Source organism: Ruditapes philippinarum, unplaced genomic scaffold (assembly GCF_026571515.1).
Source record: "Ruditapes philippinarum isolate M1 unplaced genomic scaffold, ASM2657151v2 ctg2330_1_1_1_1, whole genome shotgun sequence".
In the NCBI taxonomy this organism is placed as follows: Eukaryota; Metazoa; Mollusca; class Bivalvia; order Venerida; family Veneridae; genus Ruditapes; species Ruditapes philippinarum.
In genome coordinates, this window is record NW_026861942.1 from 265,924 (window position 1) to 283,310 (window position 17,387).

Sequence of the window (17,387 nt, forward strand, 5' to 3'; positions counted from 1 at the left end):
AAACAAGCTATGTTATTTCCCCCCAAATTTAAGGGTCATGCCCCTTCCCCTACCTGTGATAAAAGCCCTTAATTATATATCTATGAAAACATGATACAATTCTAAAAATTCATTGAACATAGTTGCTATGGCTACTACCTACCTCCTTTGTTGTTCTCTGATCCTCTGTGTCTGGTATTGTGGGATGGGCTACACTCTTACGGACCGGTCTAGGGGCGGGGTACTTCCTGAAGACAGTTCCTGTACCATCCCCACACTGATGTTTCCCTGAGTCCAGGAAAAAACTGGACTTCAAGAGCTTCTTTTTCTTTACTCTATCCAATGGGTCTCTGGCTGTAGATGGTCTATCTTTAGACCCTGTAAACAATAATTTAATGTATGCCATGGTTAAAGCTAAAACAGGTAACATATAGCAAATTCAAAAGAAAAAGTGCTATCACTTTGTTTTCATATCTTTATCAATTTGTTTTCATATCCTTATAACTTAACCCTAATGACTACATTTCAGATGAACTTGCAAATGAAAATCCAAGGCAACATTTCATTTCTTTTCATTTCTTTTCAGGCAAAATTGATGTAATTGTAAAACCACCATTCTTTTGTATGTTACAACTTTACTGCTTTTTCACACAACAAAAATCTGCTCCTAATCTTAACGTTTTTCAGCTTTCTGTTCTAAACATGTTGTAATTCAATTAACATTTATTATGTTACATGAAGGATAACAGTGTTTATGTATTTGTTAAGAAGGATATAACTTACGCATAGGTAACATTGATTCACTGCTAGATGCTTTAGCACTTGATGGTCTCTGACGAGGTCTCGTCAAATTTGACTCACTTGTTTCAACATCTTCAGCCTCGTACTTTAAAATAAAATATCAGTTTTATTATTACGCTATGTGTTTCTTAAACATAAATACTACATCCTAAACCTGTAAATAATTAACTAAATATGTTTAATTAAGATGTGTCCAAAGACAAACGTTAAGTAAATACTGAAGAGTTTATCGTAATTGTTCAAGTTCTCCACTGTACAAACAAGACAAAAACCACATGACCCCTACGCCCCCACTCCTCCCTCCAAGGTTAATCTATGGATGCCTCGGCATGAAGGCATTTCTAAAACTGATAAATGCCTCAAGATAATCCTAGAATTTGTACCAATTGGAAATAAGTCCAAATTCTTCATGTTCTATGACATTGTTAAGAACACACGGTAAAAAACTCTTTGCTGACATCTAAATAGTTTAGATATCATAATCTTACTATTTAAAACTTTAGTAAGGTTAACATATTAATATTATGTTATTTATTCAAAGTTCATAAAAAATAAAATTGTTATGAAAAATATTTTAATCTGGAAACATGCAACTTGCAACATGCAATTTTTTTAAAGGCAAAAAAAATTGCAACTTGAAACATGCAATTTTTTCAAAGGCCAAAAAAATTTTCTTTGAATGACTGCTGATAGAGGTTGGCAAAGTGTGATAAAAGTCAAAAGAAATCAACTACATGTGTATATCTCTAAACTAATGTAAAATTCACAACTGCCAAACAGCTATATTGTAATTTCTACACTATATGATAATCTAGAACAATGTATATGACCAACTACCTTGATAGCTAAATGTTGCGACCCTGATATTCTAGCCCGCTGCGAACGTTCCGGTGCCGGTAATGCCAGGACTTGCTCCGAGTGCTGAGAGTAGAAAATATACCGACCATATACAATCTAATATTACATATAACACCACTACACTAAATACATTGTATGTTTATATGATAATGCATTTTTAATGTCGCATTCCATTGGATATTATTACTGTGTCGTAAATTTGTGATTTTTTTTTTTTTATTTTTCCTCGAATAAAGTGTTTTCTGCTGTATAATAAATTCTTAATAAAATGTCAGACATGTTACATGGGGCATAATTAACAATAAGAAAACATTGACTCATAATTTCAACTATTTGTCTTTTGGATTTCCCCATTGGGTGCCTCACTGAGCAATTTATTACATTGGGTGCCTCACCACGCAATTTATTACATGTATTTGTGTGTAACAGGTACTAAAGGAAGTTTTTTATTGGCAGCATTATAAGTATCACATACAATTAGTCACTTACAAATATACACAAACTGTTCACATATTGAGCCTTTTTTTAATAATCATGTAATTTAGTATTTTGAACTGGAAACTCTCTCAAAAAGCCATGCATTTGCAGATACTGTATAAGTGGATAATTATGTGTCACAAAAGTTTCGCGAATGACAAAAAGTGGAATTTATGCATGCAGAAATATTTTGTGAAAATATGATTTCTTGAATTTAATACTGTTTTGTGATTTCATTAAATAAGCAGGTACATGTTAAGAATATGCCATTATTGTAATCGTTCTATTCAGTTGTTTAATACCTTTATTATTCATAAAATTGTTTGAAATATACATTGTTAGTTTGATTAAGGACCTGATCACACATTTCTTTGTCACAATTTAAAACATTCTTTAGTTATATAAATAACCTATTGTGTTTTTAACACATATATTGTTTCATTAAAGCATTTGTAATTTGTCAAGACCAACAAGCAATGAGAAAAACTAATCTCAGTACCCTAACAGTCAAACATATTCATGTAAGATGCTGTAAACTTGCCTAAAAAGAAATAATTTTTGCGTGATCAAATATTTGCGAATACTTTCAATTCGCAAAATTCGCAAATAATTCCACAGCGCAAAATTTACCACTTATACAGTACATGACACTATATTTATAACAGGCACTTACTGGTATGTGTGGAAAAATGTGAACAGTTTGTTGTATGAATAAAGTTAATATCATAAATATTAGTACTAATCGAGCAAATAAAAAACATGTCTAATGGACACACTACCTATCTATAACAAAGAATTTTAGCTAACATGTGCAAAATTGCAAATCATCCACTTTTTGGAAAACTCCTAATCTTAGGTGCAAAAATAAATATTTAGTAAAAATATTCAATTAATGCCATTTTATCTTCAGCCTTTCTTTTCTTAAATCATTTCTGAGCAAAATAATTGCCTCAAATCTTTCATTACAAAAAAGATATTATTATGAAATGACACAAAAGTAAATGTATATTCTTCTCATAAATCCTAAATGCAAAAGTGATTCATGGCATAATGTTATGCAGCTTAAAAAAGTTCCCTTTACTTTCAAATTTACACCTGATCAATTCATCATTATCAATTCATAAAATAGAAATGATAAAGTTCTGAAAATCTACACCTTACACCATTAAAGAGTGATTTTTTAACAACACAACCATAGTCCTTTCTAAATAATGTGAAGTATATTTCACTTACGTATCTCTCGTGGTACTTTTTCTTCACATTATCAATCAACATCTGACATTTCCGTGAGAAGTTGAGACATTTATCTACCTCTGTTGTGACCACCTGAATGTCATCACTCTCAATAATTCCTGTAACATTGATAGTTTATGGTTATATAGAAACATAGCTGTAACATAGATGATCTATGGTTATATGGAAACCTAGATGTAGCATTTATATCAAACAAAATAGCTATAACATAGATGTTATATGGAAACTTGGCTTTAACATAGATGCTATATGGTTATATGGAAACATAGCTGTAACATTGATATCTTACTGTTATATGAAAACTAAATAGCTGTAACATAGATGATCTACTGTTATGTGGAAACTTAGTTTTAATACAGATATTATACTGTTATATGGAAACTTAGTTCTAATATAGATATTCTACATTATATAGAAACTTTGCAGTAACAGATATCATACTGTTTAAGGAAACTTTACTGTAATATAAACTCTGATAGTAACAGATATTCTACAATTATGTGGAAGCTTAACTGTAAGAAACTCTTATAGAAACATTGAAACTGTGAAATTAACTCTGAACATAACATTGGTATTCTACTATTAAATGAAAACTTACATATGATAATAGATTTACTAAAACAAATATTCTACTGTTTTACTAAGAATGATCAAAAGCTTAAAAAAAATCACCTGTTTCTCTTATCCAGTGAAATCTGCCGCCACTGGCATGAGCCAGGTTTCTGAGACATTCAGCCGTCCGTGTAATGTTAGCGTATCTGCCGGGTATCGCTCCATTAGCATCATAATCATCAACGTTGAAGAGAATCGTATGAAGCTTGATATTCTTGCCACCACAAGTTTCCTCGATAAAACCTTGACATACATTGATGTCCTGGTCAGGTACACCACTTGTAAACAAATATATGCCTTCAGATGCTGTAAAATAATGAAATACATTAATTAAACATAGCATATCAGATGTCAAAAGGTGCATATTTGCATAATTATAATCAATTCTTTATGTTTGAATTACAAAAATTGTGTTTAACACTGTATACCTTCTTCAAATGTCACAAAATTTTGACTCTAAAAAGAGCAGCTTTTAAGCCGTTAAAATGACTGCCTCTCTACTATAGCAGTGATTGTAAGTTTGAGCTTTAATCAGGATACAACAATATATCCTCATAGCACTTAAGAACTGGCCCTAATAAGACAAAGCTATGAAGGCACAATTGCACAGGTCTTGAAGTTGTTACGCATCATTTTACTATTTCTACAATGGTAATGAACCTAAACCTATGTGCTGTTTTGATATTTTTTACTATGACCCTTTTTTGACATCTTTTTTCTGTTTTTATATTAAACCTAATTCCTATTTTGATCTTACCAATATTTTTTTGATATAATCATTATTTTCATGTTTTGACATCTGCGGATGTTTCAAAATTTCACTATAACCATGATTAAATGTTGAATTCTGCTTAAGTCGGTGCTAGGGGGGTGTGGACCGTAGTTTGCACTTTACAGTATTGTCCATGAACAGGCTCAATCAAACCGAGCCTGCAATATTTTCAATTTTGCCGTTTTGGAATTTCTTTGGGGATTCTAATTTTCTCTATTTTACATATTTTTTATCACAAACCAATATTTTCACGTTTTGATATAACATATATTTTCACATTTTGATATAACAAATATTTTCACATTTAGATATGACAAATATTTTCACATTTTGATATCTTACATATTTTGTGGCTCCTCTCTTCCTCATTCTCCACACACTTTCTGAAAGCAGACAAGAAATTTCTGCTGCCTGCACACTGTAGGTCTAACACCCACCTGAAATACAAATATAAGTATAAATATACAGTTCTCAGATATTTTACAATTTTCCATGTCATTTAAATGTACTAAATTAATCACTTTAGGTTTTTATTTAATTATATCACATAAAACTATAGTCAAACATGTGAATAAAGGCCATCAAAAGGAGATACCATATCTGGCCCTTTTAGACAAGTGTTCTTTAAGCGGAGTGTACTCAGTTGTATTTTTTTTTCATCAACAATGTTTTGTCAGAGAGTGGTCTTTATTCACAGGGTGGTCTTTATTCGGAGATGGTCTCTAACACAGGTTTAACTGTACTGTTATTTTGTAATGGACAAAACAATATAATAAGGATAGTAGGTTTATTGCTGTCAAGATCTTTATTATATTTATTAGTATAAAGATGTACCTCCATGCATCTTGAAGATTTTCCTTTGTTGGTTTACACATTGTTGGTCTCCATGATACAGCAATACTTCCAAATCTGTAACACAATATAACATAGCATAAAACAAGACCCAATTAACACAAGAAATATTTATCTGTTTATCATACAAGTTTCTATTTAAGGCAAAACAGGTGGCAAGAAATTGTTGCAAAACAAATTTTTTTTCACCATTATTACATTTGTGGAAAAAAGCAAAGGGTCATAATTCTGCCAAAAACTTATCAAAGCACAAAACACAGAAGTCTGCACCGGAACATTTCATAACAAAGATTCTGTAAAAGTTTTGTTAGAATCCCTTAAGAAATATATGAGTTGTGCATTTAGAAAATCTTTACATCTATCTCCTAATCACCATGGTTTATAAGAAAATTTAACATTTACAGAATGATAACATAAACAATGGCTTAGTCTGTCAAACATATTATGTTACTTTGTTCTGGGAGACATAAAAAATGGCATAATTATCATCATCTTAATGCAGTAACTGGTGAACTCCAAATAAAATACATAAGGATGTAAAACTAGAACAGTAATGTGTCACTACGTAAAGAAGAACTATAAATATTGTAACTTACGCAATGATATTAAAATAGTCCTTGTTGGCTAGTTGTTGCTCCATGAGAAGTCTGATAGAGTGTTGTATATGTACTAGATAGTTTACATTAGATACTGATAAATCTAGCAAAATCACAACACTGAAATATAGGTAAATAAGTATTTCATTATAGTAACATGTGTATGACAATTTATAAATAATGAAAATAAGTAATTTTACAGAACACCAAGCCCAATGGACCAATAAGTCACATATTAATAATATTCACATTAAATTATTATTATAATATACAACACATCATCAATATTGTAGTATAAATAGTTGTGTATGATACAAAACAATGTACACATCAGTAATGACTGGAATTTTCATTAAAATTTGAATCTTAAGATATTTGGGGAAAATTTTTTAGTCTTTTGTTATTAACAAAAATATATATATGTGTACATGTTCATATTTACATATACATTGTACAAATATAACAATTCATGATTGTTCATTTTCCGAAAAAAAGGGTTTTTCTCATGTTGAAGAAAAATAACACAGTCTTTTGTATGTAAATTTCATGTTAACTCAAAAGTGTACTTTTAAATTCAACTAAACTATGCATATACCATACCCTCTAAGTCACTTTAACCATAAAGAAAGTTCATAATCAGCATCGCATATGATATAACAAAAGGAATTAAATGAAAAATTCAACTCACTTCTTCTCAACAACTGTGCCAAAGATTCTTCTACTACCACTAGCCAGCCAGTCAATTCGACTTTCATACACGCTGACAGTCGCAGCTAGATGTTTCTGGTACTCAAATAACTGGGTCATGTCAACGTGTACATTCTTCACTGTACCATCATGCCATTTAAACTGAACCATAGCTTTCTGTAATATAAATGATAAAGTTATCATACATGCGTTTTAACATACAGTACTATTTTGTTACAAATGTAATGCATATGTTATTGTTAAAAGGGTTAATACATTTTTAGATTTTTTCCCCCTGGAAAAAAGCATGGCAGTCATAGTATAAAATCATGACCCAGTCATTTAAATGATCTTTGATAACATTGTTTCATTAAATTTATCAGTACAACTATTTTTTTCTGATACTTAAACAAAGATATCACTTTTTAAGCCACAAATATGTTGTTGTTTTTTCAGTAATTGAACTTGAAATTTGAAAATCAATGCTTAGAATTTTTTGACAGGCTGATTCCTGACAGACTGCAAATTAAAGGTTGTTTGCTAATATCAAACTCAAAACACTAGCTGGGTGAAGGATATATAAGAAGCAACTGTTTAATCATGCCTGTCAAAAATCAGCACAAGTGCTTTCATAAGTTGAAAAAAGTTCATAAATTTTCTGCAGTCATGTATATTTCAAATATGAAATACAATGTCACAAAATGTCTAATTAAAAAAGACTCTACAAACATACAGTATTATAAGACGTGTATTTGATATAAAAACTATGTTTAGAATACCAGCAATAAAGTTAATCACACTGATTTTATTTTTTTTAATCAGGGTTTGATTTTAATTCCTGAGCATTGGAAGGGAGGTAACTGCATTATCTTCCTATCTCAGACTACTAAGATTAGGTATGATAAAGCAGCCGACACAGACTACTTAACTGCTACTTACCTCATGTACTTGTGACTGTACAGCTTTTTTGATGACTGGTATAAACTCTTCTTTGTAGGAGTAAGCATTTGGTGCCAACACTTGATACAAATCTAGTTGCTTGGCTGAAATATAAGGGGAGAAAAATGAAATTTCACAAATTCATCAAAGCTTTAGTTCAGTACAAAAAGATAACAAAACTTACAGGATTATATCTATATCTCAAATTTCTTATTTTATTTTCAAAATTTATGTAACATTAAATCTTGTAAATAAAACCACCAAAGCTCTTAAAATACATTCTCAGATAACGATTAATGACCAAAAACATGTGTTCAAATGAGCATTAAAACCAGAAAAAAACAAACAAACCGAGAGAGAAATTTTAAAATCAGTACACTTGGCTTTAAAAAACAGAAGCTCTTTGTGAACTTTCACTGATGCAAAAGGAACCTTATCAAAATTGTATCAAAAGTATTCTATCTGCTAAGTATAGGTTAGAGTGCATATTGGGTGTTCTTTGTAAATAAGAAAGCTAAAAAGGAGCGGAGCTTGCGAAGCGACTGTAGCTTTCTTATTTACGAAGAACATCCAATATGCACTCTAACCGGCTTAGTGCTCCGCCCATTTTTTTCCGCCCAACACACTGCGTGACGTCACACGATAGCCAACCATATTTGGAAGACGGTAGCGGTACACATTTTCGGGTCACGTGTTTTGCATAGCTAATTCCCGCATTCTGTCTAGGTAAATCAGACAATATCACGGTGCATATCCATATCGGTACCCTCTTTGCGAAATATTCTCAAACGGTACCCTCTTTGAACACGCACAGATCATTCTCTGCTAAAAACAAACCAGCGATGGATAACAGTGCAGTAAAGTTTCATTGTAATAAGGAAAGGAGGTATGACACGTAGAAAAGATGTATACCACGGAACACTAGAGTGTTTTATTTATGTGCTGATTTGTCATGTGCCCGATTTTCATGTACTGCAACTTCACAATAAGCTACAAAAAATCGACATGTCTTGCCTCGCCCGTCACCGGGCTGAAATGAACCTGTTGCTTGATTATATATGCATCATACATATTTAATATGTTCATATACAGATCATCTTCGGACAAATGGCAGTATATTGTCAAAAATAAATGTAAAATTCATAAAAACACCCTACTTTCGGTTTTGCAGCGGCACGGGCTGTAATATTTACATAAAAGTAAGAAATTTTACATACATACTTTGTTAGAATAAAGTGAACTTTTTATTTGGAAATTATAAAATGATACTGGTTCCGTAAGTAATAAAACATTTTTACTGTTATTTTGCCTGTTTTCATTTCAATGAACCTCTTTTTATAATTCTATGCCGTAGTGACGATATACATGTGCGTGTACGGAAAAAACATGATGCATAAATATTGATTAGTAGGAGGAGTAAATTTCTAGATCTCCGCACATGCGTATATTGCACTTTAGCGCTCTTCGAAACTAAGCTCCGCCCACTTGCGTTTTATAATATAAAACGTCCAGTTTATATAAAATCTGTTCTATTAAGATTTGAAACCTGAAAATTTGAAAAATCCTCGTCAGTGATTGGCTTAAAAAAATTGGCGAGCACTAATTAAAAGTTTGATTTGGAGAAACCTAAATTTACATTGAATTTAAAAAAAAACAACATTAAATATGTTTTACATGAGTCATAAGTTACCTTTCAAGCCATGTTGTCTGATCCACTCTATTGATGATTTAGGTTGGAATTTTGGCATTTCTATTTTCAATGGCTTATCATGACCTGGTGGGCGGGGCAAAAATCTTGACTGGGGTAACTTCTGTACTTCGGTAGTGATCTATCAAATTATCAAATAAAAACATCAATTTTATATATGTGAGTATAATCTATACAAATTAATATTAGTTTGATTGTGTTGGAAACTTTAAGCTTATTGAAACACCCTTGAATCCGTTTCTGTAATCAACAGTACTAAGCAATGAGGGTAAAGTTTCTTGCTCAATGAAACAAAAGCTTGTCCCTGACAGGGGTCCAGTAACATTTGGCCAGCAATTTGTCCCACATGTTAATCACATGGTCACACAACCACAACTGCATTTTGCTGTTCCAAACTGATATAATAGCTGTCTTAAGGTTACAATCTTACTCATTTATTGTTATTTATTGTGCTAAGTACTGAATTAACGAATTGTGTAAAACTAAGAATTATCTCAAGCCAAATGCTAATGCAATAGAAAATGTTATCTCATTTATTGTACCATTCATGGAACTATTTAAGACAACAAAGAAAAACTAATATTACGAATTCCAGTCTAAATGCAAATTTTTGTGTCTTTTTGCTTAATAAAAATGATTATTCCGGAAAAACAATGTAAGCAAATGATTTAAAATTTTGCATAAAAATTACTTTTTCAGACCTTCATCAAATCACACAAAAAATCAATCAATAAATCACAATTTCCGGACCCATCTTGTCAAAATCCGTGGTGCAGTCCCTTTAAAGTTTTTTTGTTTGTTTTTTTTTTCAAAATAATCTATTGTCACAATTTGTTAAAACTGAGTAATATGTACCTCATTCATTATACTAATGAGAGCACTACCCATCATCCCCTGTCTCATCTCCTTGATTTTGTTGATGACATCTTGAGCTTTTTGTATCTCCTTCAGTAATACACTTATATCTGTTCCTGTATAGATCTGTTCCTGTAAATATATAACTTCCCTAGTTAGTAAAGAATATCTGAATGATTTTTAAGCAAAATTTTAAATTAAGAATCTACCAATACTGCATGTGGCAGTTGTAAAAAGTTTCCCAGTATATCAATTCAGTGTTGTTAAATTTTTCTGGTCCTTCAGGATAATCAATTTCAGCACTTTAAAGTGTTGAGAATTGAGTACCGCTCAAGCTGGTGCTAGGGGGCATGAAAGATGTTGCACTTTTCATTATCTCTCATGTACAGACTCAATCAAACGGTGTCTTCAGTTTTCATGTAACTTATTTGTGATTATTGCTTCCAAGGGATCACCTTTTTTTCCAGATTTTGAAAAATGAAAAACTTCATTTTGCTAACTTTACGACACATAACTGCATGTTCAGAGCTTCTTTTTTAGTTGTAAAACATCTAACATGCGCTTAATTACTTATTAAAGGGACTCCACTGAGGTTTAAAAGCCTAAAAACATAACATTTGAATTTATTACATAAAAGAGCTTGGGCACTTGAAACAGAAATATATGCAAAGATAGTTAAGAAACATACTTTGAAATAAATTGAAAATCTTATTTTTATGTTTTTCTTAGCCCGATTTGCGTGAAAAGTGTTTAAAATCTTTTTATTTTGGGTCATTTTTTTTACAATTTAAACTAGAACTGCCACTATCTTGGCGTGAATACCCCCGCATACCACTTTGTCAGAACCAACAGTGGCCATTTAGCGCTCAAGGACAACCTCCCTGCCAAATCTGAGGTTACTAAGCCAGTGCATTGCTAAGTTATGTATTCTACAAGCTTCAAATGTGAAAATGTCAAAATCAATACATTGCGGACAGGACATTCTTTAGCAATTGAGAAGAAAAGCTTTTTTGTCAAGGTCCCTGTGACCTTGACCTTCGACCCAGTGACCTCAAAGTCAATAGGGGTCACCTTATAGTCATGATCAACATCCATGCCAAATATGTAGACTGTGGGTCAAAGGAATCTTAAGTAAATGGGTGGACAAACTTTTTGAAGTCAAAGTCCCTGTGACCTTGACCTTTGACCTGGTGACCTCAAAATTAATAGGGGTCATCTACTAATCATGACTTACCTCCATGCAAAAACATGAAGACTGTGGGTCAAAGGAATCTTAAGTTATAGGGCGGACAAGCTTTTTGAAGTCAAGGCCCCTGTGACCTTGACCTTTGACCTGGTGACCTCAAAGTCAATAGGGGTCATCTACTAATCATGTCTAACCTCAATGCCAAATATGAAGACTATGGGTCAAAGGAATCTTAAGTTATTGGGCGGACAAGTTTTTTGAAGTCAAGGCCCCTGCGACCTTGACCTTTGACCTGATGACCTCAAAATCAATAGGGGTCATCAACAAATCATGACTAACCTCCATGCCAAATATGAAGACTATGGGTCAAAGGAATCTTAAGTTATCGGGCGGACAAGCTTTTTAAAGTCATGGCCCCTGTGACCTTGACCTTTGACCTAGTGACCTCAAATCAATAGGGGTCATCTACTAATCATGACTAACCTCCATGCCAAATATGAAGACTTTGGGTCATAGGAATCTTAAGCTATTGGGCGGACAAGCTTTTTGAAGTCAAGGCCCCTGTGACCTTGACCTTTGACCTGGTGACCTCAAAATCAATAGGGGTCATCTACTAATCATGACTAACCTTCATGCCAAATATGACGACTGTAGGTCAAAGGAATCTTAAGTTATTGGGCGGACAAGCTTTTTGAAGTCAAGGCCCCTGTGACCTTGACCTTTAACCTGGTGACCTCAAATTCAATAGGGGTCATCTACTAACCATGACTATTATACATGCCAAATATGAAGACTGTGGGTCAAAGGAATCTTAAGTTATTGGGCGGACAAGGTTTTTGAAGTCAAGGCCCCTGTGACCTTGACCTTTGACCTAGTGACCTCAAAATCAATAGGGGTCATCTACTAATCATGACTAACCTCCATGCCAAATATGAAGACTAAGGGTCAATGATATCTTAAGTTATTGGGCGGACAAGAAAAAACCGACGGACGGCCGGACAGCCGGACGGCCGGATAGCCGGACGGACAAGCTGATTCCAGTATACCCCCCTTACAACTTTGTTGTGCGGGGGTATAATAACTATTCTGGAAAAACAAAGTGCGCAAATGATCAGAAATTTTGCACAAAGATTAGTGGTCTGAAACCTTCACCTTCATCAAATGGTACATTTATCTGAAAAAATATTTTTAGTCCCATCATGTCAAAAAACCTCAGTGGAGTCCCTTTAAAACATTATTAAACACATGTTTGACATTTCTAAAGAATTAAAAAAAAAATATGGATTTCTGAAGCATAATGTGTCTAAACGACATACCAATACAATATATGTCAAAAATTGGATACTATATAGATTATATTTACCTCACAACTGGCAGTGTAACAATGATATCTCCCTCCAGATGCTTCTGCTATATTCCTCAATGTAAACTACAATAAAATAAAATATAAGTTAGATATTATAATATTCAAACAAACGCTGTAATAAGAAGACCTGCTCTACTACATGTATGTCTGTGTTTGATAGTAAAATAATAGCCATGCAGGAAATTATTGTTTGAAAAATTCATTACCAGTCTATCCAATTGCACACTGATTCAAACCAATATAACCCTGCATGTTCCTGTACTGCTTTACTCAATTTATCACTGCAAAATAATTTTAAAGTTTTTTTATTTTATAAAATTTTAAGGGGAAAAAAACTATTTTTAATAAGAGGAATGAAACCCCCCCCCCTCCCCCGAAAAAAAGACTTTTAAAAAACACGGCCTTTCTACTGTATATGTAAATACTTATTAAGTTACATTTGTAAGTTGGTTACTACAATCATATGCCACACAATGTAACGGTATAGATCTTCCCACACCCATCTGGTATATGTAGTCACACAGGATATCTGATGCTTGGTCTGGACTGAAAAAAGGAAAAAGAAATCCATTTAATATAAAAAACAATATAAATAAAAGTTTCATTGAAGCATACAAACAAATGCAATCATGCATGATTTTCTACCACATACTCCAAATAATAAAATCCAAAAACCGTTCTAGCATTACACTACAAAATTAGTCATATGAGATTTAAATGCAAGTTTTCTAACCATTGAGGCACTTTTGACATTGTCTTCCATTCTAAGACGTTTTCTGCCAGTTTTTTTTAACAACACAATCTTCTATTGGTCTATGTTGTTGTTAATGTTGTTTTTTGGGGATTGATTGGGGATTGCAGTTTAAGTCACAAAAAATCCTTTTTTTTAACATTATTTCAGGCAGCGGACGGAATAGATCCATTAAGCTGAGTGAATAGCTTCTTCCAAAGTCCATGGCAGGATTTGAACCTACAGGAATGTAAATCTAAGTCAGAAATCCTAACCACAGGGCCATGGAATGTTGTACATATATTTAATGAACTTACACACTGCCTAGGACAAGCATTATGGAATCAATATCCTTCAGTTTATAGATATGTTTCATAGCTTTAAGTAGATTACATCCCCCACTCTGCTTCAATCTCATCACCCATTCTTTTGCTTCTTCAATTCTGAAAAACAAAACAGCAGTGAAATAATAAAACCCGACACTATAAGGCCCTATGTCAACTTTCCAGCTTTACTTGAGCAAATAAAGACCAAAAAATAGCTCTCTTTAAGCACAAGCTGGCCCCTGAGTAGAACTACCAATATTCCATAAGCTAGCTGGATTGTTTCCTATAACGTCACTGCAAATGATTATGTACTCATAGTATAGTGGTGAGACAGATAATTTGTTTCATACAAATAATTTGGTAAAGTCAAAGAAATTATAATGGTGTTATTTTGTTAGTAACATTATTTTATCCAAATATACATACATTCTGATGTTGGTATCCCTGACGACCGGCCACAATGGATCTACATCTGTTCCAAATGACATAAGATATATTCCTTTCTTGCTGGGTAACTGTTCATCTATAAGGTGCTGTTATATAAAGAAATATTTCATTTTTCATAATACCTTAATGCATACAAATTTCTTGAATTATTGCAGTGTTTGCATAGCTGTTGATCATCTGGCATCATCTTGTCTTTGTGCCATTTTTTCTCACACTTCAATAAATGTTACTTAAACAGTAACTTATATACTTTTTAAAACTATAAACAAGTTCAATGAAAGGAATGTTCAGGCCATTTTAAATGTTTGTTTTTCAGCCTTTAGTTTCTGTATGTGTATTTAAAAAGAAAATAACAAATTTGGAAATAACAAATGATATGGTTTTGAGACAGTAATCTGGTTACTGTGTTACTGAAGGTAAATCACTTAAAGGTTGTATTGATATATGTCTATTCTTCATTTCCTTAGACATCATTTACTCTTTACTTGTGTCATAACTGAAAATTAATGAATTATACATATCAGTATATTACACTGTAGACTTGATTGCGGAAAATTGAAATTCGGGTCCAATGTTATAAAGAAATTCTCTAAGCTCAAACTCAGATCTCAGGTATTTGATTGGTCAGAACAGCCACAGAATGCACATTGACCAATAAAATTCTGAAAAAAAGAGCCGGATCTTCTTTTCATTTTATTTATATACCCTGCTGTTCCATGTCCCACCCCCACCAAACTGTAATTATTCCACCTGCAAATTAGAACTCACCTGCCCAACAACATTTGTACTTTCCAATGTAAATGATGATACTACTATGGTATCACATTTTTAATACATCTAAATCAGCAAAAAAAGGGCATATTTTTTTTTGCTTTTTACATTTACTTACAATAAGAGATTCTTGGAAAGCCGTCAGTCTACCAAATCCTGTGTTAGCATCAGATGTATCAACACACAATACACATCTTTCACCCTTTACATTTCCGAACACCTAAAATATATCATATATAAACACCTGAATAACTGAGCAATGACTACTGTGTTGTTATATTTTTTTAGTCCTTTGGGATCATTGATTACAGCACTTTTAGGTGTGGAAAATTGCGTACTGCTTTAGCTTAAGACGGTGCTAAGTATAATGGGGCATGAGAGATGTTACACTAGCTCATTATCCCAAATGTATAGACTCAATCAAACCGAGTCTGCAATTTTCATGTAAATTTTGCTGTGTTTAATTCTTCTATGGGATCACTTTTTATAGATATAACCATATATCTCCCTTTATTTTATATAGTTGGTACATGATTTTATTTCTAATTGGCTTCACCATTTTTCAAATACTGATATCCTTTAATATATTCTATTAAGCAATAAATAGGAAACAGTTAACAAACTCTTTTATCTTTTAGAACTATTCACATACATGTATTTAGCTGAACTTTAAAGTAACTTCACTGAGGTCCAAAGGCAACAAAAAATAAAAATATTACAAATATCAAGTGGAGAACTTGTAACAACACTTTTCATTTTTGAAATATTTATCACAATAAAATAATTATTCTGAAAAAAACAAAACAGAATGAGGGAATGAGATAAAAATTTGCACACAAGTTTTTGAATAAGACCTATCTCAATTGGTGCACAAATCTCAGAGAAGTATTTTCAGTCCCATCATTTCAACAAACTCAGTGGAGTCCCTTTAAAGAAAAACTTCAAATATAAAAAAATTCACTTAGGCATCACATTATCAACATTCTGTCATCTCACTTTCATCTTGATTACAAAAGAAGTGAAGAGTCAAAACAACAGCTGTCATATTCACAGCTCTCTTGACTATTCTCATTGCTTAACAATAGTAAATGGTAAATTTTAGCCATGCACTAAGTTCAAAAAGAGAAATAATTCAGTGGAAATCTATTCTGGAGTTGGTTTATACAGAATTTATTTTAGTTAATTTGTGTAGGAAGTTAAAGGCTTATAGAAACATTTTCAAATGAGTTCCTGGAACCAACCAGTAATGAGCAATAAGTGTAAAATTTCTTGCTCAAGAAAACAATGACTTGCCACTGACGAGTTTAGAACCTATGTGGCTAGAAAGCATTAGATTACTTAGTCTGAAACATTAACCACTGCCATGCCGCCACTTAAATTTTAGAGTTACATGTAAAGGTTTAAATCAGTGACTTACAAAAAGGTTTAAAATAAACACTTTGTGGTAAAATTAAAGAAATATGATGTTGCACTCAAAAACAACATCACTAGTATGGTAAGATGGTAAGCCATACTTTCCTAATTTTCAACTTTTTTGGTTGGGTGTTACGTCGCACCAACACAGTATAGGTCATATGGCAATTTCCAGCTTTACTGGTGGAGGAAGACCTTAGATGCCCATCTGTGCATTATTTTAGGCACGAACAGACACCTGAGTAGAATCACCAATGTTCCATAAGCTAGCTTCCACACTTTCCTCAAATTTATTTAAAGTTAAATTGTAAAGGAGTGGCGGACAATCTAAAACAATAGGATATGAATTCTATTGAGAATTGTTGTACAATATCTTACCCTTTTACTTCCTGTTAAAAGCCATTTGATTCTTTTTGTGTAGGTTTCTATGTTTCTAAAATTATTGGAAAATCAAATTATGTTAACTGGTTATAAGTTGAGACAAATGCATGACAAAACTTACTACAAGGGAACAGTCTTGTTGTTAAAGTGACTGTCCCTTTACCAAGATATCATAGGTTAGAGTCATTCTGAAATAATGAAGTTTCCATATATGGCATGAATACAATTAAATGCCTACTAAAAGTAATTAATATCAAAATCAAAACAACATGTTTTACAACTGAGATTTTGTTTCTTTTTTGGTTTTAACCTCAATTTTAGCACATTAAATGATTTGTGGTCATATTTTGACCGTAGATTGACATAACTGGTTTTCC

At 32.5% G+C, this 17,387-nt stretch overlaps 1 protein-coding gene across 1 annotated transcript in view; it reads right to left on the minus strand.

Annotated features, from left to right (window-relative positions):
• Positions 1 to 17,387, minus strand: part of LOC132717437 (von Willebrand factor A domain-containing protein 3A-like) — a 36,381-nt gene that overhangs the window by 12,829 nt on the left and 6,165 nt on the right. The window contains exons 6-23 of the mRNA XM_060700906.1: positions 17,008 to 17,062; positions 15,335 to 15,436; positions 14,425 to 14,531; positions 13,990 to 14,115; positions 13,380 to 13,488; positions 12,940 to 13,005; positions 10,391 to 10,522; positions 9,518 to 9,656; positions 7,828 to 7,931; positions 6,890 to 7,065; positions 6,202 to 6,321; positions 5,588 to 5,662; positions 5,096 to 5,190; positions 4,042 to 4,287; positions 3,349 to 3,467; positions 1,618 to 1,701; positions 763 to 865; positions 143 to 357 (exon numbers count right to left, since the gene is read on the minus strand). Of these exons, the coding sequence (XP_060556889.1) occupies positions 143 to 357; positions 763 to 865; positions 1,618 to 1,701; positions 3,349 to 3,467; positions 4,042 to 4,287; positions 5,096 to 5,190; positions 5,588 to 5,662; positions 6,202 to 6,321; positions 6,890 to 7,065; positions 7,828 to 7,931; positions 9,518 to 9,656; positions 10,391 to 10,522; positions 12,940 to 13,005; positions 13,380 to 13,488; positions 13,990 to 14,115; positions 14,425 to 14,531; positions 15,335 to 15,436; positions 17,008 to 17,062 (2,173 nt within the window). The remainder of the gene's footprint in view (positions 1 to 142; positions 358 to 762; positions 866 to 1,617; positions 1,702 to 3,348; positions 3,468 to 4,041; positions 4,288 to 5,095; positions 5,191 to 5,587; positions 5,663 to 6,201; positions 6,322 to 6,889; positions 7,066 to 7,827; positions 7,932 to 9,517; positions 9,657 to 10,390; positions 10,523 to 12,939; positions 13,006 to 13,379; positions 13,489 to 13,989; positions 14,116 to 14,424; positions 14,532 to 15,334; positions 15,437 to 17,007; positions 17,063 to 17,387) is intronic.